The sequence below is a fragment of the Mauremys mutica genome, chromosome 13, assembly GCF_020497125.1.
Source record: "Mauremys mutica isolate MM-2020 ecotype Southern chromosome 13, ASM2049712v1, whole genome shotgun sequence".
Taxonomy (NCBI): Eukaryota; Metazoa; Chordata; order Testudines; family Geoemydidae; genus Mauremys; species Mauremys mutica.
The window spans coordinates 1,546,636-1,572,145 of record NC_059084.1 but is presented as its reverse complement, the minus strand read 5'-3'; the positions used below and the strand labels follow the sequence as shown (position 1 = coordinate 1,572,145).

The following is a 25,510-nucleotide window of genomic DNA, read 5'->3' as shown; positions in this document are numbered from 1 at the left end:
TCCAGTTCTTCTCTACAAAACGGTGAAGAGAGCATGCACTGTAACCCAAATAATTCCCCATTGTGGAGAAAGCAGCAGCTATAGGCGGGTTCATGCAGGGCATGAGTAGCTTGGGAAAATGACAAATTTCATGGCCACACAATCATGGAGTCCATGGAACATTAAATGAGATGACGGCAGCAGTTCACACCTCTGAACTATTCTTTGAGGCTCTTGGCAGACTCAGACAGCCATTGGTTTACACTCAGGTCACATCGTCAGAAGTTATCTTTGCAACTATAAGGTCACAAAACTTTTAATTGAAAGTGGAGATAATGGATCTCAATGTTCAGCAACAGGTGAATTCTATGGAAAATTTCTTGATTGCAGAATCATGGAATATACAGGGGCCTGGATATAATAAGCAACATACCCTATCCCAAAGAGCATACCAAAAGAAAAATAAAAGCATATGGAGATGACAAATGAGGAGGAAAGAAAAGAGGGAACAGTGCATAGTATCGACTTTATAAACCAAAGCTACAGCCATGAACACAATTTCCCCTCCCCCAGGTTAGGCTGACTCTTCTGCAAGCAGAGTCATTCTGCTGTTTTGTTCCACCTAATCCTGATCTACTGCAGATATTACATATACTTTAGGCATCCATCCTTCCATAGGGTCAGGAGATGTTCTGGTAGTACTTTCACTTATGTGGCTCCATCTATTCAGCTACCTTCATTTTACAATCAGCCTCCATGTTCAAGTTGCCAGATATCTCCTCCATTGAATATCTTTCCTATAGTCCTCAGTTTCCAGTTTTATACAGTATAACTGATTTGCTGTTTTTTCTTAGATAGCTAGTCATTTATTTCAACAGGCACAGCGTGCACTTGGCTTCACAGTAGCTAGCCTGTTACCTTAATGTTCAGACACAAAATTTAACTTTGCAAGTTCTGGCACAGTTTTTATTCTCAATATGCTTTTTTTTTTTTTTTTTTTTTAAATAAAAATCAGCATTTCAGTGGGCTCTTAGGTGATCAAAAAAATGTCAGTACCAAAAGATAAGGAACTTAGATTTGAGTCATCTATTCATCAGCAATAGGGAGCCACCGTCTCCAGTAAGAATGTTTATACATGCTAAGGTATTGAAATACTGACTGTGGTGTCCATTACTTTATGTAATAGATTTTAGTGCCTGAAGGGACCATTACAATACAGTAACCTGACCTGCATAAAACAGACCACAGAATTTCACCCTCTAATTCCTGCATCAAGACCACAAGTTCCGGTTGAGCTAGAGCATCTCTTTTCAGAAAGGAATCCAAAACTCCAGGTGATGGTGAACCGACTCCATCCCGTGATAAAGTGTTCCAATGTAACCCTCAAATATTTGCGCTTAATTTCCAGTCCGCATTTGTACAGCTTCAGCTTCTAGCCAATGGATCTTGTTAAATCTTTCCTAAATTAAAGAGTCTTCTACTATCAGAAATCTTCTCCCCATGTACATATAGACTGATCAAGTCACCTTTTATTCTTTGGTAAACTACACAGATTTAAGAAACTCACTGTAAGGCCAAGTGGGTGAGGTAATAGCTTTTATTGGACCAATTTCTGTTGGCAGGTTTTTCAGACCATGAATCTTTTGTAGCTCTATGAACCATTTCCAATTTTTCAACAGCCTTTTGGGAGCACTGACAACAGGACTGGACACAGTGTTCTATTAATGGTCTCACCCATGCTGAAGACAGAAATAATACCACCTCCCTACTCCTATTTGATATTCCCATTTACACCCCCAAGGACCTCACTAACTCTCTTCACCGAAGCACTGCACTGGGAGCTACTCTTTAGCTGGTTATCCAACCATGACCCCCAATTCCTTTTCAGAATTACTGTTTAAGACACAGTTCCACAGCATGTGGGGCCTACATTCTTTTCCCCTAGATGTAGGATGTCTTTTCTCTCAGACTGAACACCCAGTACTACCTTCCCTCTCAAACCATCAGTTCGTGGGTTTCTTAGTAGTATAGCAGCCTTTGAATTCACTCATGCAAATCTTTGCCACTGCTCACTCATGAATTGTAGTCCCCTTGTCCAACCTCATCTTTTCTAATATACACCTCTATCCCGATATAACGCTGTCCTTGGGAGCCAAAAATCTAACCGCGTTATAGGTGAAACCGCATTATAGTAAACTTGCTTTGATCTGCCAAAGTGTGCAGCCCCGCACCCCCTGGAGCATTGCTTTACCGCGTAATAGCCGAATTCATGTTATATCGGGTCGTGGTGTATCATGTCTTGAAAGGATTTTATGTGACTGAGGACAGTAAGAGCTTTTGGCACCCTGGACTTATTTCAAAATCTCTTGAGTAATAGCCTACTATGAGTAAATACTCCCATTCAGTGTAAATAACATTTGTTTGTAGAATTTGCCATGGTTGATGAAAGGCAGTAGTATTGGACTATTTAGATTAAATAAGAACTCCAGTGTTTAGACAGCAAAAGTTCTCTTCCCAGACACAGGGCTTAGCTATTTTTATTACCAGCTTAAAAAAAAAAAAAGGTTACTTGTGTGTGCAACCCCAGTACCTTGACCATCCACAATGATTTACAATTTTTGATCAGACAGATATTGGCACTTCTCATGACTCAACAGAATAAAATCCTGGTTCATATTACCACCAAGGAGCCTACTTTCTCTCCTCTCAGTCACTTTCAACAGAAAAGTAAACAGTCCACCCTGAAACAGAATTTTGCTTTTAAACGCATCTCAGCTGAAAGCAAGGTTTGATTTTGTAAACACATACAGCTAGCAATTCAAGATGTTTGGAAAAAGGTCATGATGGAGCACAACATGTCATCGATAAGTATTAGGAACAGGGTTTTTTAATTTAAATCTGAGTATTTACATGTTGCTAGTTCTTTACTTTCTTCTTATTTTATAGACTTAAATTGAGTGGATGTTTTGTACTTGTTTCTTTAGCATCCTGTTAGAATTTCAATTTTTTCTATTAAGAGATTACACACTGAAAACGCCCATCTATGCTGAACGAGATAAACCCAGAGTCTCATTAACATTGAGTTTCTGGTGTTCTCACAGTAACAAACACAAAACTGATAAGCAAATAGCCTGGGCTACACATTTGCAACCAACAAAATTCTCCGATATATTAAACTTCCACAAGTCAGGAAAGCTGAAATGCTTGTCAACTATACCCCAAAGGGTTTGCAGTACAACCTCAACATGACTTGGGTTTCTATGTCACTTAACTGCTTAATTTAAGACTCCTAGGGTTTAAGTTTTGGCCTGACGGTATACTGTGAGAGTATGCTGGACGTCTAATTTTTCATTGTTAATGAGGCAACTGTGTTCTGAACTGACAAAGATTTCATGCCATTAAGAGACATTTTTAATAGAATACAGGTTTAGTCCTTAATGTGTCAAACTCTTTTGCACATGCTCAAGTCAAGCATATGACTAGCTCCACTGAAGTCAATGGGACTATTTATGTGATTTAAATTACATATCTGCTTAACTGTTTGAAGGATCAGTGCCTGAATTTTCGTTATTTTGGCCTATAGCAGTTTGCTAACTTTCACATAAGAGACCTTACCAGAAGTGTCATTTCAAAACAAAAACAAACCCACCGCATTCATAACTTAGTTTATAATAAACTTTAAAGTTGCTATAGCACAAGTTTCCAAATTAGTTTTACGATACCTCAAGCTGATTCAAATCGAAGATTTTTTAAATGCATGCTGAAGCATTCTGCTTTTTATTGTAGGTGCCATTAAAGCAGTTAAGAGATGTATGAGGGGCTCACAATCCCCTTCCTGCAGAAATGAACTGGCGTTTTATCACTGACTTCAGTGAAAGATGAATCTGACCCAAGGTTTCTATTGGCATTTTCAGTAAATAAAGTAACTGATGCCAGAAAGCAGTTTTTATGGCTTCTTTTGTACTCATGAGAACTAAAGTGCTTTATAATGAACCAACTATGGGAAAACCACAATAAACTCAACTCTCAAATCAGCTTCTGGAGATCAAATACATTTGCTAGATGGATAGTTAAAGCCTAACAATCTTTAGATTTTTGAATGCAACAGTCCTAAATCTTCTGGTTGATTTTAACTCTGAATCAATAATGTACAGTATGTACTCAAGTTACTATGTATAGACATAGGATGAAAACCTATGGCCAAGACGGAGTACAAGTTAAATAGTACTGCCTAACATTCCAGGAGAGAAGACAAGTTGTGATGGAAAGAGGGCACACAAAGGGTTGAACTGCTCTACAATCCAGTCTCTTTCTAGAAGACTATGTCCTCTGTAACTCTCGTCCCACCCAACAGCAGCTGCTCATAATAATCAGCATCTGACAGTATAGAGGAAGCCCATAATGTGTCGCCCAGGGGCAGTTCAACAGATGGCAGAGTGACATACAACCAGAATCATTAATTAAACTGCCATATTAGTCCCACAACACGGTGCTTAAAACACTTCCTCAGTGAAAGAAGAACATTTCAGATAAATGACTGTCTGCTGTTGCTCTTGTTCTCGCTCTAGGGCTTCTGGTCATTACTGAGTTCCAGTCAGAAGAGGGTTTTATTTTTTTGTTTTTTTGTTTTTTTATTAAACAGCAGTTTCTTGCCCTCCAAGTTCACGCTGGCTACAGCATGAAGTTTGAGTTGTCATCTTTCTACATCACCACTACCTGTTCCTTCATATAAGCACTACACGTAAAGGCAGTTAAGAGCACCACCATTTTTTGGTTAAGCAGGGTTGGCAATACTAAAAAATGCATTTGACAAGTGATCTCAGCAAACAGGACCTTCAAGCCAGACAAGCAGCAACCAACTATACACAAAAATATACAAAAAGCATCAGATACTTGCAGGAAGGGGTAACATTGATTTCTTTTTGGGATAGGGATTTCATTCAAGAGCAAACCCTGAAATGAACCAGGACTGAATATCAAAAAATGTTGGATGATAAAACAATCTCTCGAAAAAAATAGATTTAAATTCTAGAGCTTCCTTCTCCATCTACTGTTGTGCTGGACATCTGAGTTCAGCAGTTCACAGTTTTTATTTATTTATTTACAGAAAAAAAATTCCTCAGGCCTGTTTTCTTCCAACAGCAAAGTGCTCCAGGGAGAACGAAATTGCTACATTACCTCATATCATTCTCATTCAAAAGAAAAAATGTTTCAGTTTGAAGGCACGTATGTGTGTTTGGTAGGAGGATAAGGTTTCAGCATTGTTCTGAGCAGTACTCACTTCTAACTTTTTCTCTTTCTCTGTCAATACATCCTTCTGATTCTGGGTGTACTCAATCAGCATGCGTGCCAGCTGGCGTCGGTCTTCCAACTCTGCTGCCAGCCGCCCATTATACTCCGCTAGTAACAAACATGCTTCATCCACCGTTTTCGAAAGACGTTCTGCTGCCTCTTTGTCTACATGCAAAGGTGGTAAAAAAAAATTTACATGGACTCAGTTAAAAACCTTTTATGCTTTGAAAAAAAGGCTCTAATCCAACAACCACATGCACAATAACATTTTATTCACAAGAGTTATCCAGGGGTTATAAGAAAATGAGTTGTAATCAAGAGATTTAAGGGGCACCCAAAAATTGCTAGGACTCTAACAACCTGAAAATGGAAGAAGATTTTGAAACAGAACCAGTTGGTCACATTTTTAGTCTTGCAGTTCTAACAGTGAGATCTGATCTACACTTAAAAACTAGCTCAACCTAGCTACGTCACTCAGGGCTGCGAAATAATTCAGACCCTGAGTGCCATAGTTAGGTTGACCTAACCCCCAGTGTAGATGCTGCTAGGTTGAGAGAAGATTTTTTCTGTCAGCTACACTACCGCCTCAGGGGGAGGGGAGGATTAACTGCACTAATGGGAAAAACCTCTTCCGTTGCTGAAGGAAGAGTCTACACTACTGAGCCATACTGGTACAGCTGCAGCACCAGAGCTGTGCCACTGTTGCAATTGTGCTAACACTCCCTCAGAAGCTGTTTTTGTGGATCTTTTATGAGCTGTTAATTATACCAGAATATTAGCTTGCATTAACAGAATGTCTTCTGTCACATCATGGGGCCCTAGCATTTATGCAAGATATGCACTTTATGATGGATCTTATGCCTGTGAATATTTATCAACCCACAGAACACAAGCTTGCACATAAATACACACTTCTCCTTCTCACAGCTGGACGTGATGAGCACACACTACGAAGAGTTGAATAAGTGGTAGTCCTCATAGAATTCTAAAAGTTAGGAATGCTTGTAAAAACAGAATTGATTTTGCCTCCTATTTGCATGTGCTCCCAGGTTCTTAAGCAAACATTTTTCAAACATGGATGCATAAATTTATATGCACCCAAATATAATTGGTCAGCACATCTGAGCACCCACTTCCTATTGCAGTCAAAGGGAACAGCAGGTACTCAGCTCTGAGGGGTGGGGGTTGGGGCGAAGAGAGAAATCAGGCCACTTAATATACATAAATATATATTTAATGCTTAACTTTCAGCACCTGAATTTGAAAATTCTGGCTCTAGTTTCTTTTAAGAACTACAAAATGAAGCCGTCAAAAGTTGGTTGAGGAAAGGACAGTGAATACAGGCTCTCCAAGTATAAAAATCCTTGTAAACACATTTTGGTTTTATAGACTTAAGGTCAGAAGGGACCATTATAGTCATCTAGTCTGACCTCCTGCACAATGCAGGCCACAGAATTTCACCCACCCATTCCTGTAACAAACTCCTAACCTATGTCTGAGTTACTGAAGTCCTCAAATTGTGGTTTAAATACCTCAAGGTGCAGAGAATCCTCCAGCAAGTGACCCATGCCCCACGCTGCAGAGGAAGGGGAAAAACCTCCAGGGCCTCTGCCAATCTGCCCTGGAGGAAAATTTCTTCCCGACCCCAAATATGGCGATCAGCTAAACCCTGAGCATGTGGGCAAGACTCTCCAGCCAGTACCCAGGAAAGAATTCTCTGTAGTAACTCAGATCCCACCCCATCTAACATCCCATCACAGACCATTGGGCATATTTACCTGCTAATAATCAAAGATCAATTAATTGCCAAAATTAGGCTATCCCATCATACCACCCCCTCCATAAACTTATCAAGCTTAGTCTTGAAGCCAGATATGTTTTTTGCCTCCACTACTCCCCTTGGAAGGCTGTTCCAGAACTTCACTCCTCTAATGGTTAGAAACCTTCGTCTAATTTCAAGTCTAAACTTCCTAGAGTCCAGTTTATATCCATTTGTTCTTGTGTCCACATTGGTACTAAGCTTAAACAATTCCTCTCCCTCCCTGATATTTATCCCTCTGATATGATTGCTCTTTATACATATATCTCCCCTCAGCCTTCTTTTGGTTAGGCTAAACAAGCCAAGCTCTTTGAGTCTCCTTTCATAAGACATGTTTTCCATTCCACGGATCATCCTAGTAGCCCTTCTCTGTACCTGTTCCAGTTTGAATTCATCCTTCTTAAACATGGGAGACCAGAACTGCACACAGTATTTCAGATGAGGTCTCACCAGTGCCTTGTATAACCAGTGCCTTATCTTTGCTGGAAATACCTCGCCTGATGCATCATAAAACCACATTAGCTTTTTTCACGGCCATATCACATTGGCGGCTCATAGTCATCCTGTGATCAACCAATACTACAAGGTCCTTCTCCTCCTCTGTTACTTCCAAATTCATGTGTCCCCAATTTATAACCAAAATTCTTGTTATTAATCCCTAAATGCATGACCTTGCACTTTTCACTATTAAATTTCATCCTATTACTATTATTCCAGTTTACAAGGTCATCCAGATCTTCCTGTATGATATCCCGGTCCTTCTCTGTGTTAGCAATATCTCCCAGCTTTGTGTCATCTGCAAACTTTATTAGCACATTCCCACTTTTTGTGCCAAGGTCAGTAATAAAAAGATTAAATAAGAAGATTGGTCCCAAAAGCAATCAATGAGGAACTCCACTAGTAACCTCCTTCCAGCCTGACAATTCACCTTTCAGTATGACCCGTTGTAGTCTCCCCTTTAACCAGTTCCTTATCCACCTTTCAGTTTTCATATTGATCCCCATCTTTTCCAATGTAGCTAATAATTCCCCATGTGGAACCATATCAAATGCCCTACTGAAATCGAGGTAAATTAGATCCACTGCGTTTCCTTTGTCTAAAAAATCTGTTACCTTCTCAAAGAAGGAGATCAGGTTGGTTTGGCACAATCTACCTTTTGTAAAGCCATGTTGTATTTTGTCACAGTTACCATTGACCTCAATCTTCTTAACTACTTTCTCCTTCAACATTTTTTCCATGACCTTGCATACTGCAGATGTCAAACTAACAGGCCTATAGTTACTCGGATCACTTTTTTTCCCTTTTTTAAAAATAGAAATTATGTTAGTAATTCTCCAGTCGTACGGTACAACCCCTGAGTTTACTGATTCGTTAAAAATTCTTGCTAACGGGCTTGCAATTTCATGTGCCAGTTCCTTTAATATTCTTGGATGAAGATTATTTGGTTTTGGCCCAAGGAATGGAAGGAGAGATGTAAATCTTACCTCCAACCACATGCCAGAAGATTTTTACCTGCTAACTGTTAGGGAGCTATACAGCTGGCATGCATAAAGGGCATGAGGTGCATCCATCCTACTCATTATAGTTACTTGAAAGTCAAATCCCTCTATACTCACTCATTTTCATTCATCTTCTAGCTTCTTACCTGTAATTTTCTCCAGCAGAGACACATCTTGAACTTCCTGTGGCAGTGAGGCAATTTTCTGCCGCACTGTGGCATCTCCTGATGCTGCATTTTCCAAGTCCTGCAAGGCTTTGATCAAGTCCTCAGTCTGCAGGATGGAAAGTTGAAAAAAACCAGACAGTTTTCAAATGGAGTAGCAGGTAACTGCAGCACTGCCAAGTTCTAAACAGGACTACTGCTAAGCCATTTTCTCTAGCTATTGTCATTGCACCACAGGCTAAGATCACTTACCTTTTAAAGTGCTTTATAGTGTCCTACTTTCTCCTTACACTCAGTACTGCAGCAAGTACCTGTACATACTATCCACTAAACTCTAAAATAGCCAAAAACCTGGACTTTTGCATAAGTACAATACACTTATCTTAACAGGGACATTGCAGTGGAAATTCATCCCAATTAAGAGAAGAGGACATTTAAAAATAAGGCTGAAAAGATGAAGGACAACACTGTGCAGATTAGAGAAATAAAAATATTCTTTACATTTCATTTCTGCATTTGGTTGATTTCTTTTCATCTCAATATTTTGCCTTTGGAGGATTGTTTTTATTTTGCCTTGACCAAGAGGCGAGTTTACATGCAAATTTATTCAACTGCATACATGCACCGTGGGATAATGTGGAGAGGGCCCATTTTGTAAATCCAAAAGATTAAATAAACCAGACTTTCTGAATAACACTTAGTTAAGCTGGGAGGAGTGGCAGATACACTGGAGGGTAGGGATAGGATACAGAAGGACCTAGACAAATTAGAGGACTGGGCCAAAAGAAACCTGATGAGGTTCAACAAGGACAAGTAAAAAGTTCCGCACTTGGGACGGAAGAATCCCATGCACTGCTACAGACTAGGGACCGAGTGGCTAGGCAGCAGTTCTGCAGAAAAGGACCTAGAGGTTACAGTGGACGAGAAGCTGATATGAGTCAACAGCATGCCTTGTTGCCAAGAAGGCTAACGGCATTTTGGGCTGTATAAGTACGAGCATTGCCAGCAGATCGAGGACCATGATCATTCCCCTCTATTCGGCATTGGTGAGGCCTCATCTGGAGTAGTGTGTCCAGTTTTGGGCCCCACACGACAAGAACGATGTGGAAAAATTGGAGTGTCCAGCGGAGGGCAACAAAAATGATTAGGGGGCTGGAGCACATGACTTATGAGGAGAGGCTGAGGGAACTGGGATTATTTAGTCTGCAGAAGAGAAGAATGAGCAGGGATTTAATAGCTGCTTTCAACTATCTGAAGGGGGGTTCCAGAGTGGATGGATCTAGACTGTTCTCAGTGGTAGCAGATGACAGAACAAGGAGTAATGGTCTCAAGTTGCAGTGGGGGAGGTTTAGGCTGGATATTAAGAAACACTTTTTCACTAGGAGGGTGGTGAAGCACTGGAATGGGTTCCCTAGGGTGGTGGTGGAATCTCCTTCCTTAGAGGTTTTTCAAGGCCCGGCTTGACAAAGCCCTGGCTGGGATGATTTAGCTGGGGATTGGCCCTGCTTTAAGCAAGAGGTTGGACTAGATGACCTCCCGTGGTTCCTTCCAACCCTGATATTTTATGATTCTAAGCACCACATACTCACTTGGCCCCAGCTAAAAATCATCCTTTTTAAAGCAGACTTTAAAGCCATTGCCATTCCTTCACTAGCTCAACTGATTCTTTGGGAATATAATTGCAATATAATTGATTGATATTGTACTCCATTAATCCCATTCTGCCGGTTTTATTTAGTTCTTGCAATAAAAGTGCGAGACTGGGCAACAAAATGGCAGATTAAATTCAATGTTGATAAATGCAAAGTACTGCACACTGGAAAACATAATCCCAAATATACATATAAAATGATGGGGGTCTAAATTAGCTGTTACCACTCAAGAAAGATCTTGGAGTCACTGTGGATAGTGCTCTGAAAACATCCAATACATGTGCAGCGGCAGTCAAAAAAGCGAACAGAATGTTGACAATCATTAAGAAAGGGATAGATAATAGGACAGAAAATATATTGCCTCTATATAAATCGATGGTACACCATCTTGAATGCTGCGTCCAGATGCAAATCACCCCATCTCAAAAAAGAGGCATTGGACTTGGAAAGGGCAACAAAAATGATTAGGGATATGGAATAGCTTCTGTATGAGGAGAGATTAATAAGCCTGGGACTTTTCAGCTTGGAAAAAGAGAGGACTCGGGGGATATGCTAGAGAGCTATAAAATCATGACTGAAGTGGAGAAAGTGTTATTTACTCCTCAAGAGCTAGGGGTCACCAAATGAAATTAATAGACAGCAGGTTTAAAAAAACAAACAAAAAGAAGTATTTCTTTACACAACACAGTCAACCTGTGGAACTCTTTGCTAGAGGATGTTGTGAAGGCCAAGATAACAGGGTTCAAAAGAGAATTAGATAAGTTCCTGGGGGATAGGTCCATCAATGGCTGTTAGCCAGGATGGCAAGGATTGTGTCCCTAGCCTCCGTTTGCCAGAAGCTAGGAACGGGCAACAGGGGATGGATCACTTGGTGATTACCTGTTCTGTTCATTCCCTCTAGGGCACTGGCATTGGCCACGGTCGGCAGACAGGCTACTGGGCTAGATCAACCTTTGGTCTGACCCAGAATGGCCATTCTGATGTTAACAATCAGCAAATGGAATGGCCACTGAGAAAGATCCACCAGTGCAACTGAATACACCCACATTGCTTTTACTAACCTAGTCAAAAGGAGAATCTGGGTGATGGGAGCATTAATAGGAGCCCAAAGAAAGGGAGAAGGGGAGAGAGACACATTAAGCAGGAAAACCACAAACATTCAGCTTTATTTTGTTTTAAAAAGCATTCAAGGATTTCATGATTTTGCTGGCATTAGCTAGGCTAATTTTGTAGTGCTGATTTTTATCCTCCAGTTTCAATCATTAATTTTTTAGGTACACATTCAAAACTTTCATTACAAAAATACACAAATTTCTTAAGAACACACACCTTTTCAATGTTTATGCTGGCTTGAAGAACCAAAGGATGTTCACTGTCTGCTTGACATACATACTTCCTTGTAAGCTACATAATGATTTCCAATAAGTAACAAATTAAACGCGTGTTAAAACAAGCCAAAAGCTGTAATCTAGCTGCAGTAAAAGCTCTCATTTCCTCGGCTCATGTAAACTTTTAGTATTTACACCACACATCTGGCAGATTGTTTAACTCTTTACCTTCCTTCAAATAGCCACAGATTTAATATAAGGCCAATTGTAGCCTTAAGGAGGAGAGTTTTGATTATACTGTCTATTTCATTTCTGTTATCTCCAGGTCATTAACACTACACTCCTGCCAGTCCCAAACTAAGGTTCAAATCTTCTCAACAGACTTTAGTTTCCAACTCCATACAAATCCATTTAATGCTCATCTTTTGTGGCTACAGGGTATACAAAACTTGCTGTTGGTTTCTTTGTCAGGCTGTATTCTACATGAAACCCAAATGAAATTTCCTGAGTCAATGTTCGTGCACTGGATTTGAGAGTTCATAAGTCGATATATAAAAAGATTTTTATATACCTTTTGTTTCTGTTTTTTCCTTTGAAACAAAACAAAAGACACTGGCAGTAATGCAGGGGCCTTGGTTCAGCCTAGATTAAATCAGACCACCAAGGTTTTTATTGTTAAGGGTAACTTTTGGAACAGCATTCACACCAGAATGCATCCATGATCCCTGCCTCTTGTCCATCACAAAACAGGCAACCCAGTGGTTTAATAAAACTGTTCTTACATGTTGGTTTCCAAGCGTAAGTTGTATTTCTCCATTAATTACATTTTACTTGTTAATGGCTCCACCTTGTGGCTGTATCTTTATAAGAGGTCGCCTTTTACAATTTCTCAGATCCTCAGCCCTCCAAACATACCAGTAATGGCCCAGTGCTGGGGTCCTGAGGCGAGTAGCTCCCAGGGTAATCCTCATCTTCTTCCTCCTGTATCTGCTGAAATGTCCGCTTCAAGGACTTTTTCTCCTCTGTAACTGTAGACACACACAGTCTCAATACAAGCCATTCAAGCCTGATGCCATATGTGCATTCTTCAACAGAATCTTAACTATCTACATTTTCAAAAAGTTGTACCAGATGCTTTCATGATCTCTACAGAGGGTCAATCTACAATTTAAATTTCCTTTACAGAAGGCTAATTTATGTATCACTTTCAGAATGATCAGCAGCATAAGGGCAAAAGAACCATCACTTACAGTAACCAGAGTTCTTGGAGATTGTAGTGAGATCTATGAACAAAAGCAGATGAACACACAAGCAGGGAATATTCTGGACAGCAGTGTCCCTTGGGGCTGTGCATTCACCTGTACACTCTTATGCCCCCTATAAAAGGGCAAAGCATCCCAACCACCACTTAATTTTGTCACTAATACAAAATATCCAGGCAAGCGAAGCAGGTCACAGGATCTGTGTGGACAAAGGCATCTCAGAGAATTCCAGTTACTGAAGGTTAAGTAACCTCTTTCTTCGAGCATTTGTATGCGCAGATCCCGCTGTAGATCAGTGACTAGCAGTTAGCACTTCTACTGCCCCCCTTGAGGGGTATCTAAATAATGACAGCAGGACAGCCCTTCCCAACCGGGAGTCTGAGCTAGAAGCTGTCACAATGGAGCAGTAATAGATAAACACAGCTACCGAACCCCACATAGTTGCCCTACAAGTCTCCAATAGGCGGGTCACCTAAAACAAGCTACTGATGCTGACTGAGCCTAGCAGAGTGTGCCCTAACTCGAGACGGCAGTAGTAGTTTATTTAATGGAGTAGGAAATCTTACTGCAGTCTGTAACCCATTTAGAGATCTTGAAGAGAAACAGCCTGCCCTTGAGACTTATCACAAAAGCACAAAGAGCCTGGATGCTTTATGAAATGGCTTTGTACTGGAAAGATAAAGAGAACAGCCCTAAGAATGTCTAGTTTGTGGAGTTTAGCCTCAGCAGAAGAATTATGTGGTTTAGGGAAAATGTGTAAATTGGTTTATATGAAAATCCAAAACCACTTTCCAAAAATGTTGGATATAGCCTGAGTCTAACTAACTGTCTTTATGAAAAGGAACTAATGGAGGACTTGATATCAAAGTCTGAAATTTCACTCGCCTTCTGAGCCAAGTTGATGCCATTTTAACAGAGAGAGGCTATAGTAAATATTACAACCTGGGTTCAAAGGGCAGGTACATCATAGACAGGAGCACCACATTCAAGTCCCAGACAGGTAACTATGCCTCACTGATAGAAATGTATGAATTGGCCCCTCTTTAAAAAAAAAAAACAAAAAAAACAAAAAAACCCCACCAATCCAGATACCACTCGGGGGGGGGGGAGGGGGGGGGGGAAGATATAGCTCTCGATCTGTTGAGGGTTATTAGCCAGATGAACTCTATTAGAACTAAGCAATCATGTGTTTCAAACACAATTAGTCCAAGATAGATGGAATAGAAGATTCCACAGGCTGAAGAGGTCTCTGAATGGGACCACAGTGAGACATGTTTCCACTTAACTTGGCATGTCCTTTTAATAGAAGCCCTTCTGCTATGGATCAAAACCTCCCATACAGCTGCTAAGCAGCTTCTGTCCACAGAAATTTGGCCAGGAAGTCTGTCAAATGCATGGATGCAGCGTCAGGCCTTGGTTCTGATAAACAAAATGGAGGAGTTTTGGAAAGTTGAAGAGGTGGCCTGATTGATAGATGTATCAGGTCAGAATACTAGAACTGACATGTCCTTCTGAGGACTGAGAACTAGCACAATGGGAAGAAGACAGAAGCAAGTTATTTTCCCACTGAACCAGAAATACATCTGCGATAGACGTTGGTCTTATGTCTCATCAGAAGAACACTGGACATTTCGTGTTCACTTTGGTAGCAAACAGGTCTATTGAGCAACTCCCCACCTTAGGAATATTTTGTCTAGAACAGTCTTAACTCCCATTTATGAGTGAAGGAACTCTTCTGCTTAGCTGATCTTCCACAGGGCTATTGGGTTAATCTGATGCAGAATGCACCAATCCCACAGATGTGTTGCTTCCTGACATAAGGGGGATAATCTCACTCTCTCCCTTGTCTGTTTATATAGTTCATAGCCAGGATATAATCCATCTGGATTTGAGCAGCAGTACTTTGAAGGAGAAGCAGGAACACCTCGCAAGCCAGGTGAAAGGCCATGAGCTCTAATACATTTATGTATAATTGAGACTCCGTACAGGACCATGTGCCCTGTATCTGGAGAGAGAGAGTCCAAATGTGCATTCCAGCCTTGATTGGATGCATTTTCAGAGTCTTTGAAGGAGATAGTGAATGAAACAGAATACCCAGATGGATGTTTTGAGGGTCTGTCCACCAAAGTAGGTATGACAGTATTACAGAGGAACTTTGGCTGGTGGATAAACTTTCTTAACCAACCCCAAAGGAGGCCAGCGACAACCATGATAGTCACATAAGTATAAACTACCATATAACCCAGAAAATTGAGTCAGACCGTCAGTATGGTTCCTGGATGAGACTGAATGCATGACCTAGGCAATTCTTTATGGAAAAATATTTGAAGATACGCTCCTGGAAAGTGGAAGTGGAGCACAGCCTCTATAAATTCTATGGATGAGCAGGGGTGAGAGGAGATGTGTCTCAACTGACCCTGAGGCCCAGTCTAGAAAACGACTGTAGAACTGTGAGAACATCTTTGCTGATCTGCTGCAATGAGGGGACTCAAATCAGCCAATCGTCAAGACAGAAATATATATGGAGGACTTCTGCCCCCGGCTGCACTGCTCTCACAGCCAAGCATTTGGTAAACACCCTTAGAGCTGCTGAAGGACTGAACAGTAGGACTCTGAACTGGTAGTGGAGTCCACTGATCATGAAATACATACTTTTGGTGAGCAGGATAGATTTATGCACAGAAGTGAGTATCCTGCTAGTAGAGATGCAAACCAATTCATGGGCTGTCAGGAAAAAAAAAAACTTTAGAAGAAAGGGTGATCATCTGAAACGTGACGTGAGAGATGAGTTCACTGAGACACCTGTGATCTAAAACTGGACACCATCCATCCTTCTCTTTTCTTTGGGGTGAGGAAGTAGTGGGAATAGAACTCCCTACTGCCGAACTCTGGAAGCACCTTCTCTACAGCCCCCAGCTAAAGAAGATAGTATCGCCAAACTCGGCAGGATGTTGTGAGAAAAGTCCTTGAAAAGGGATGGGGGAAGGGATAAGGAGTTGGCAGAGACTAAAATTGGACTGAATATGTCTTCTAGAGAACTCCTAATACCTACTAGCGGGTAGCAATTTCAGGCAATGCATCCCCCCACACACAAGAAGGTGATATACGAAGGGAAGAGAGGGGGTAAAGAGCCTCTAAAATTTGTCTAGGATTTTTGATCGAAGTATCAAACCTGCAACCTCTTCCCAATGAAGAGTACGTGATCTACTTGTATTACTGTAATTTCTAGGATCCCTAGTTATGGACCAGAACCCCACAGTGCCAGCTGCTGAACAATAGTGAAAAAAAGACCTAAAGAGCTTACAATCTATGCATAAGACAGACCAATGGGGGTACAGGGAAACAACTTGAGAAATGTTGGTCAGCATAACAGGCAATAGTATCCGCACACCAGCAGCCCTGTTCTATTTTTTTGTAGGCATCATGGAAGAGAGATAAGGAGGGATTTTTAAAGAGGAAAATGAGTTAGTTTTGTAGGAGGACTAGGTGAGTGAGGTAATATCTTTTATTGGACTAACTTCCATTGGAAAGAGAGACACGCTTTCAAGCTACAGTTAGTTTACCAGGGGTGAGTGGGAAGGGGCCTTTCAAGCTTAAAGGACAGCATGGGAGAAAATGTGAAGATACTTGTTTCAGCATTCTGAATGGAGATGAATGTAGTAAGAATGCCTATGCCAAGGCCAGAGAGATGCTGAGTGCCAGAAGGAGAGTTTAAGCTGTGTGGACGGACAGGAGAGGCATTATCTTAGAAGTGTTCTGTAGAATGAATCTGCAAGACTTAGACATAGCCGGGATGCGAGGACCTAGAAAGATTTGAGCCAAAGCTGATGCCCAGGTTACTGGCCTGAGTGATGGTGCATAAGGAGAAGGGAAGGCGATCCAAGGATGGAGCCCTGTAGAACTCCCATAGAAATCTGAGGAAGATTCTGAGAAATAGACTCTGAAAGAGCCATTAGAGAGGTAGGAGAAACGCCAAGAGAAAGTCTCAAGAGCAAAGGGAGGAGGATATTTCAAAGAAGAGCATCATCAGCTGTGTTAAAAGTGTCAAGGAGGATGAAGGAGTAACACTAATTCTGAGATTTGGCTAAGAAGAGACCATTAAATACTGTGGCGAGAGCAGCGCCAGTTGAGTGCAAGGACCAGATGCCAGATTGGAGAGGATCTAGAATGGAACTGGAGAAGAACTCCAGACACCTATTGTAAATAGTAAGATCAATGATCTTAGAGATGAAAGGGAAATGGGTGATGGGCCACTAGTTGAAAAGGCAAGTGGGGTGAAGAGTGGGATTTATGATAGGAGAGTAACGCATGTTTATATTGGGAAGGGAAGGTGTCAAAGGAGAGCGAGAGGTTAGAGAGAAGAGTAAGGAAGGCGATGAAAGTGGGCATGAGGCAGATCAGGGGATGGAGTCACTGGGGCAAGTGGAGGGGTTAGAGAAAGATAGCAAATTAGAAATTTCTGCATCTCTGACCAGGGAGGAGGAGGAGGAGTTGGAGGAAGGAAGGAAAGGCTATGTTGTATTTTCAATTTTCTCTTGAAAAACAAAAAATCAGCAGAAGAAGGTGGAGGGGACTCCTTTGAAGTGACGTGTTTCCTTAGAAAGATGAGAAGCACTTTGCTGCTACAGATATGAGGCAGATACAAGGTATCTGATATAGATACAAGGTGTATACAAGGGCTTATATCTGCTTTGCTTCCTCTTTTACTAGGGTGTGTATAGTACCAGACACTGAAGCATTACACTAGAGTCCTTTGAAGAGTGAAGTACCTTGTCATTTTGAAAGGAAGGTCTTCAATTGCGGTCTGAACCTCCTTCAGTATGTCTAAGAACACGATGTTCGGTGCTTACTGATTGTTGTGAGGTCAGTGGGCACTGCAATGTCAGAAGCACCCAGAGACCTGGCAAAGCTATCTTCCCCACCAGCTGGCCCTCCACAGTCACAGCCTTCAACTTCTCTGGTGCCTTGAGGAAGTTTGTCTCTTAGCTGTAACACTTTCTCCCACTGCAGAAAATTGAACTGCACCAACAAAGCCTGATAGTTGGCTGTACAGATCTGCAAGCCCACAGAGGAATAAACCTTATTTTCCTACGAAGATCCATCTGTTGGGGCTCATCTCTGTACATAGATTTAGGGGTACAAGACAGCTTAGATTTGTCATGAGTTGTTGCCACAACTAAAAAAAAAATAAAGGATGAGGTTAAAATAAAATATTCAAATGTCTTAGAGGGAACCTTTGTGCCTGCGACCTGCCCTCTTAGACGTATCAAAAATAGATGCCAGGATACGCCACAGATCCTTGGTTAATAGACATGACCAAGCAAACCTGGAATACTGGGCGCAAAATATCAAATAATTCACAAGACCTCTCCAGGATGACCTCTAGGAAAATCTCTAGATGTCCACCATTCTTTTAAGGAGGTCTTTGAGTGTCTTGAAATAGTCTATTGTGCACATGGTAGATGGAGTCACAGCTTCATCAGGTGATAATGACAATATGGCTAGGGAAACCGATAGCTCCTCATACTCAACAAGGTATTCTTCCTCATTATGAGGTTCTTGTTCATAACTTTGAAAGAACTCTTGATGAGATAACAGAGCCTCCTTAGATGAATCATTAGGAGCAAACAACCTTACTCTAAATCTCAATGTAGCTGAATAAAAAGGGGGTAAAGCTGAGGGTTTCATACAGATCAACAGGGCCAAAACTTCACCCTGTATTGTGCCACAGAAATGTGTAGTACGGAACCTGAAACCTCTCTAAAGGGGAGATGAATGATAAAAGAGATTCCTTTCAAGGCTTCTCTCAAGAACTATTCTAGACAAAGGAGGAGATCTACTACTACAGGGGTTCTCAAACTGGGGGTCGGGACCCCTCAGGGTGTCACAAGGTTATTACATGGGGGGGGGGAGGGGTTGCAAGCTGTCAGCCTCCATCCCAAACCCTGTTTTGCCTCCAGCATTTATAATGGTGTTAAATATATTTAAAAATGTATATGGGGGGGGGGAGATCCACACTCAGAGGCTTGCTATGTGAAAGGGGTCACCAGTACAAAAGTTTGAGAACCACTGTGCTAGTAGAAGGGTTTCTGCTGCTATATGAAAATTACAATGCAGAGGAGTATAATTCTGCTAAAGACGACACACTCCCCTCAGGAGTAGAAACAGGAACAGATTCAGACATCACACTATGAGAAGTAAGCAATGATACCAGAGATTTTCACTATCAATACCCTGGTTTCCAGGATCAGCAGGGACTTGGGTACCACAGATAAAGGAGAGACATCTAGCAAAGAGTACTCCAGTTTTAGGAGACTTAAAGGCAGCCTGGGCAATACTGATGTCAACAATATTGTGACTGACCATACCAAAGCAAGAGTCTCAGTAAATGAGATCTTATCATCAGGATGTGGTAGTGATGAATCTGTGGCATACACAGTATCAATGCCAACAGTAGCAAGAAAGCACTGTCAATCACTGAAGACAGAGGACATGGTATAGCAGCTGAAAATGACATCCCCCAGTCTTTGAAAACACGAAGTACAGATGCAACTTCAAAGGAGCATGCTTGGGTAAGTCAGAGGCATGATGAATTTGAGCCTTCCTCTTGGCTGGGACCAGGGACAGCTATTGGTGCCAATGCCCATCCAGAGATTTTTTTGCCCCTTCCTATCTTGGGCAGGGGTAGACACTGACTGAGCTGAAGAGGACTGATGAAAAGGCTCAGAGTGTTTCAAGGAAGCATGACATCTTTTAGAGCCAGAAGACCTCTTAGCACCCCAAGTAGTGTCTCTTGTAGCCAGAGCATTATCTGAACCCAGCTTTGAGGCAGGAGCAGACTGCTTTTGAGGAGGACCCTTGGAGTCAGAGACTCTTTACCATCAGAACAGCTTCAAGCAGGCATCATGAGCATTTGAGTGCACTTCAAAAAAGTTACAAACAGAGTGTTTAAGATAGGAGATGCCCAGAAACAAGAGAGGCATTTCATAGGCATAGTTGTCTCACAGGCAGGCAGACTTTAAAAGCCAGGAGACCTATTCTCAGCCACCACACCTACTCCTTGGTACCAAGGTGGGACTCAGAAGAAACAAGTAAAAGTTGTTTTTTTTTTAAAGCCAAATGTACTTGAATTAAACTTAACAAGACTCACCAACTATAAAACCTTAATCCTATCCAAAAGTAAGAGGACAGACAGGCTCTGACTAGCTACCCCGGGTGGCAGGAAATGGTTGGGGCTGCTTTCATGAGACCATCCATCCTTCAGCTTTCATGATAAAGAGATTGCACTACAGTACTTGTATTAGGTGAATTGTAAAATACTATTTTTTTTGTTTTTTACAGTGCAAATATTTGTACTAAAATAAATAGAAAGTGAGCACTGTGTATTCTGTGTTGTAACTGAAATCAATATATTTGAAAATGTAGAACACATCCAAAAATATTTAAATAAATGGTATTCTATTCATTTTTTTAATCGCACAACAGCCCTAATCTTCAAGTATTTTTACCAATGGAAAGGGAAGGATTTACAAGTAGCCAGAGGAGGAGAAGCTTCCCTCAACCCTAACCCAATGGAATTATGGTTCTCACCTGAGATATGGGAGACTGAGGTTCAACTCCTCTCTCTCTGGTGTGCAGAAAGGATTTCTCCCCCACATGGCAGGAGAGAGCCTCATACCAGAATATCCCAATGTCTCGGGCATTCTCAATCCCTCCTCTTGAAGTGGTTCCACTTTTATAAATAGCCATTGGAGCAGGGGTTGAACTTGGGTTGCCTGCATTCTAAGCAAAGGCTCTAACTACCAAGCTGTAGAATCACTCACACTTTCCTTAGCCCAATGACTATCCACTGCCATCACGACTAGGAGTTGTAACAGTAACAATGACGGACCTAAAACTGCATTTTCCCACAAAAAAAACTTCTCCACAAATTTTTTGCTCAGCCTGTAATTGTGACAGAACTAGCTCAAGCACTTCTCCCCTAGTTCACTTGCAAATCAGTCACATGGAAATAATCTATAAAGCTGGTATGTTTAATAGTTAGACAAAAGATTTTGCAACTAAAGTCCGTCAAGACCTAGTTTTTCTGACTTTTTAAGTAGTTAAAATATAAGTTAGCTGAAACTAGGTAGGCTATATAAAATTCATTTCTTGCTAAAGGAATGGGCTATTCAAATTCAACTAAAACAGGAGATTAATTAGAAACTAGCTACAAGAATATCTTATTGATACATTTAAGTTTGAAAGACATACAAACAAAATATAGATGTCTACATATGTTTGCATGTATATGTGAGAGAAATACTCCACATATTTCCTTGAGGAAATTGCAAGGCCTCCAGTGTGTAAATAGCTTATAACTCATAAGAAGTGAAAGCTAAATAACAAATCTGTTTGCAAGATTTCTCTTCCTCCCCTCATAGATTCCAAGGCCAGAAAGTACCATTGTGATCACCTCATCTGACCTCCTGTGTAACACCGGCCAGAGAACTTCCCCAAAATAATTCTGAAAGCAGATCTTAAATATAAAAAAGAATCTAATCTTGATTTTAAAAATTGCCATTGATGAAGAATCAACCACAGCACTTAGTAAACTGTTCCAATGGTTAATTCCCCTCACTGTTAAAAATTGACACTTTGTTTCCAGTCTGAATTTGGCTAGTGTCAACTACTTTCAGCATTAGATTGCGTTAGACCTTTTTCTGCTAGACTGAAAAGCACATTAAATAGTTGTTCTCTATGTAGATACTTTACAGACCATGATCAAGTCAACCCTTAACCTTCCCTTTATTAAACTAAACAGATTGATCCCTGAAGTTAACACCATAAGGCAGGTTTTCTAATCCTTTAATCATTCTCATGGCTCTTCTCTGAGCCCTTTCCAAGATAAATTGCAGACACCATTTTACAGCCTTGGTGGCAAAAGGGCCAAATAGAGAGGTGATATCACCTCTCTACTCCTACTCGAAGTTCCCATTTATGCCTCCACGGATTGCATTAGCCCTTGTGGCCACAGCATCACACTGGGAGCTCATGTTGAGCTGATTATCCACCATGGCCACCAAATCTTTCTCAGAGTCACTGCTTCCCAAGATAAGAGCCCCCCACTTCTGTAAGTATGGCCTACATTCTTTGTTCCTGGATGTATATATTTAACCGTATATCAAAGTGCGTATTTTCTTGCACCCAACTTACCAAGTGATCCAGATAACTCTATGCGGGACTTGTCCTCTTCCCACTCCCCAATGTGTGTTATCTGCAAACTTTCAGTGATGATTTTATGTTTTTTCCTTAAATCATGCAATCCATTTTCTAGCATAAGAATATGCTCCCATAGGATACATAGCCAGTATACATTTCAAATTGATTAGAAATTAATTGCAATGATTTCAGTTACACGAGAAGAAGAGCAGAGGGGCTACATCAAGCAAGCAGCAGTGAATAATCAATATTAATATTTCTGCAATACAAAGTGTTCAGCTTTGATACTTTCCTACTCAGTCTTCTATCGTGTCACCACATTTGGGCAAGTATCACAGGTTCCTAAGCATATTGAAAGCTCTGGAATTTATTCCGAGCCATCCTGTTAACAAATCACATATATTCAAGCATACTTATCAAACACTGTGGCTTTGTACAACAGTGTACATAGACTCATAGACTTTAAGGTCAGAAGGGACCAATATGATTGTGCAGGAGGTCAGAGTAGACAATGCAGGCCACAGAATCTCAGCCACCCACCCACTCCCGCAACAGACCCCTAACCAATGTTTGAGCCACTGAAGTCCTCAAATCATGATTTAAAGACTTCAAGGTGCAGAAATACCTCCAGCAAGTGACCTGGGCCCCACGCTGCAGAGGAAGGTGAAAACCCCCCAGGGCCTCTGCCAATCTGCCCTGGAGGAAAATTCCTTTCCGACCTCAAATATGGTGAGCAGCGAAACCCTGAGCATGTGGGCAAGACTCACCAGCCAGACACCAAAGAAAGAATTCTCTGTAGTAACTCAGATCCCACCCCATCTAACATCCCATCACAGACCATTGGGCATATTTACCTGCTAATAGCCTAATTTTGGCAATTAATTGATCTTTGATTATCTCATCATACCATCCCCTCCATAAACTTATCAAGCTTAGTCTTGAAGCCAGATATGTCTTTTGCCCCCACTGCTCCCCTTGGGAGGCTGTTCCAGAACTTCACTCCTCTGATGATTAGAAACCTTCATCTAATTTCAAGTCTAAACTTCCTGATGGCTAGTTTATACACTGACATAACCACACAGAATTTTCTGCTTTGAGTTACCACACAGTCTTAGAACTAAAAAGAAAATAAAAGTATATTCATTATCACAGTATCAAATATTCTCAGGAGTTCCAAGAATTTTGTTTTAACGGAGCCACTTTTTGCCAACCTAAAGATATTTATACTACAGATTTCCAACCTACTGTTTCCATGGTAGTTTGTAAATTCAGAAGCTACTGAAGTCAGTTTTTTTTGAAGGCTAATATCACACCTGCTTTTGTTACATACTGCAATCTTACTTGTGTTTGAAAAGCCACAAGGAAAACAAGCAAGAAGCTCAGTGTTTTTACTTTAGGATCCACTCAATCTTTGATCTGACTACCAGCTATAATGGTGGCTTTTGTGATATAGATGCCCACCAGGAATTGGACTGAAGTCAATTTATGTCAGAAAGCCACTGAAAATCTGTCACACAAAAGCCAGTTTCAGTTGTTACCAACCCGAGTTAAAAAAAAGCCAAACCAACTGCAATGTCATTTTCTAGCCTTCCACTTCCATTTGCCAAAAACTCACTGTTAAATCACGGTGATCGATAAGGATGATAAAGACTGAAGAAGGGCATCCAAGGACCAAAGTGTGCAGAACAGACTGTTGTAATGACCCACCTAACCATCCACACTCGTGTCTGGAGGCAGGACAATTTTAACTGTCAGAGTGCTCTGGAAACCAACAAGTTACATTGTCTCCTTGGTTGGACCAGCACTGCAGTTGCCTATTTCTACGGGTGAGCAGAAGAGTCCTAATCTCACCCTGGAGGTGGTGAACATGGTCACCATCGGGATTGTCCCTTTTAACCCCAAAATCCACACTCATGTCTATAAAGATAGATTCAGAGTGTATCCACTTGCATGTGTAGAGTCAAATGACCTGGCGCAGGCCCATGAGGTCTCAGGCGCAGGCCCATGAGGTCTCAGGCTAACAAACCAGATCTGTCATCTCTACAAATGCAAAATCTCTTTGAGACAATTAGTCTAGAGGTATGCCTAAATGGCAAGCAGAAACCCAGAGCAGCAAATCTCAGAGCATGGCTCTACAGACTCTGGCTCGAAAGCCTATGGAGAGGGGTGGGCTTCAGAGGCCAAGCTCAGACATCTACACAGCTGTTTTAGCACCATAGTGTCAGCCAAGTCTTTAGACCCAGGTGTTTTAAAATGCAGTGTAAACTTACCCTTGGTGACTCCAGTATCAGTTCGACAGCAATTCTCCTAACCTTAGATGTGCATGATGCCAGGAATTGGCCTGTTTACCACCAGAGTTCTAATGTCAGTTAGTGACAGATTAACTTTTCAATATGGTATTTGTTACTGTTTAACAAAAACAAAAAACGCTATGCTTTTACCTTTTGGTGGAGGACTACTGGTGTCCTCCATAGAAAGTTTCAGCTGTTGTATGAACTCGCTGCCATACACGCTCCTTTCTTGCCAGATATTAAGCAATCGCTCCAAGGGCTTTTTGCAGCCTTCATCTGCCTCTCTGTTCAAATATTAAAAAAAAAAAAAAGTTAAAACTTTGGTTAAACAATATGAGTATGTTTTTTAAAAATGCCATCATACAAATTAGGAGCTGTACCCATCAGAGGAAGATGCAAGCTTGGGGACAGGCTTTCTTGTACTGTCTGGACTACACTGTGCAAAATACTTAGGTAACATTTTCCCCTTAAGCTGGAACCCAGTGTGTAGAAGTACTCGCAGTCTTTCCTACTGCCCCCACATTGCAGAAAAACTTTTGCAGGGAGGGAAAAAAATAGTATCTTTCTGCTGTTGTATAAAGAACTATGAAAATCCTACAAAGTTACCAGGTTTGTAGTTTAAAATGTTCACGTCTAATGATTGTTTCAGTCAATGACATTCTAATTAAAAAGGAAATTGTTTGGGTCATTAGGCATTCAAATGAGAATTTACTTATTAAAACATCAACCAAATTAGCAAGACTTCTAAGGAATAAGAAACAGTGCCAAGAGTTATGTAGTTATCCAGAACACACTGTCATTAGATGCTCTTTAATTCCCCTGTGCACTATAACTGTTTGGTTCAGGGACTAAGCACGTCTCTAAATACTATAACAATCCCTAACTAGCTATAGACCAGCCTATGACAGGAATAATATGCAGCTGTTCCCCTTCACACCTCCTGTCTCCTCCTCTGGATTATATAAATCACCCTTTCTGACCAGTGAGGAGACCTATCATTTGATAACAGTTGCTATGAGCCAG

General features: G+C 41.1%; 1 protein-coding gene across 2 annotated transcripts in view; it reads right to left on the bottom strand.

Annotated features, from left to right (window-relative positions):
• Positions 1-25,510, bottom strand: part of RPRD1B (regulation of nuclear pre-mRNA domain containing 1B) — a 47,201-nt gene that overhangs the window by 16,193 nt on the left and 5,498 nt on the right. The window contains exons 3-7 of one of the 2 annotated variants that reach the window (XM_044984611.1): positions 24,638-24,771; positions 12,649-12,761; positions 11,735-11,809; positions 8,736-8,862; positions 5,261-5,436 (exon numbers count right to left, since the gene is read on the bottom strand). In XM_044984611.1, the coding sequence (XP_044840546.1) occupies positions 5,261-5,436; positions 8,736-8,862; positions 11,735-11,809; positions 12,649-12,761; positions 24,638-24,771 (625 nt within the window). The remainder of the gene's footprint in view (positions 1-5,260; positions 5,437-8,735; positions 8,863-11,734; positions 11,810-12,648; positions 12,762-24,637; positions 24,772-25,510) is intronic. The other variant, XM_044984612.1, reaches the window with a different exon arrangement.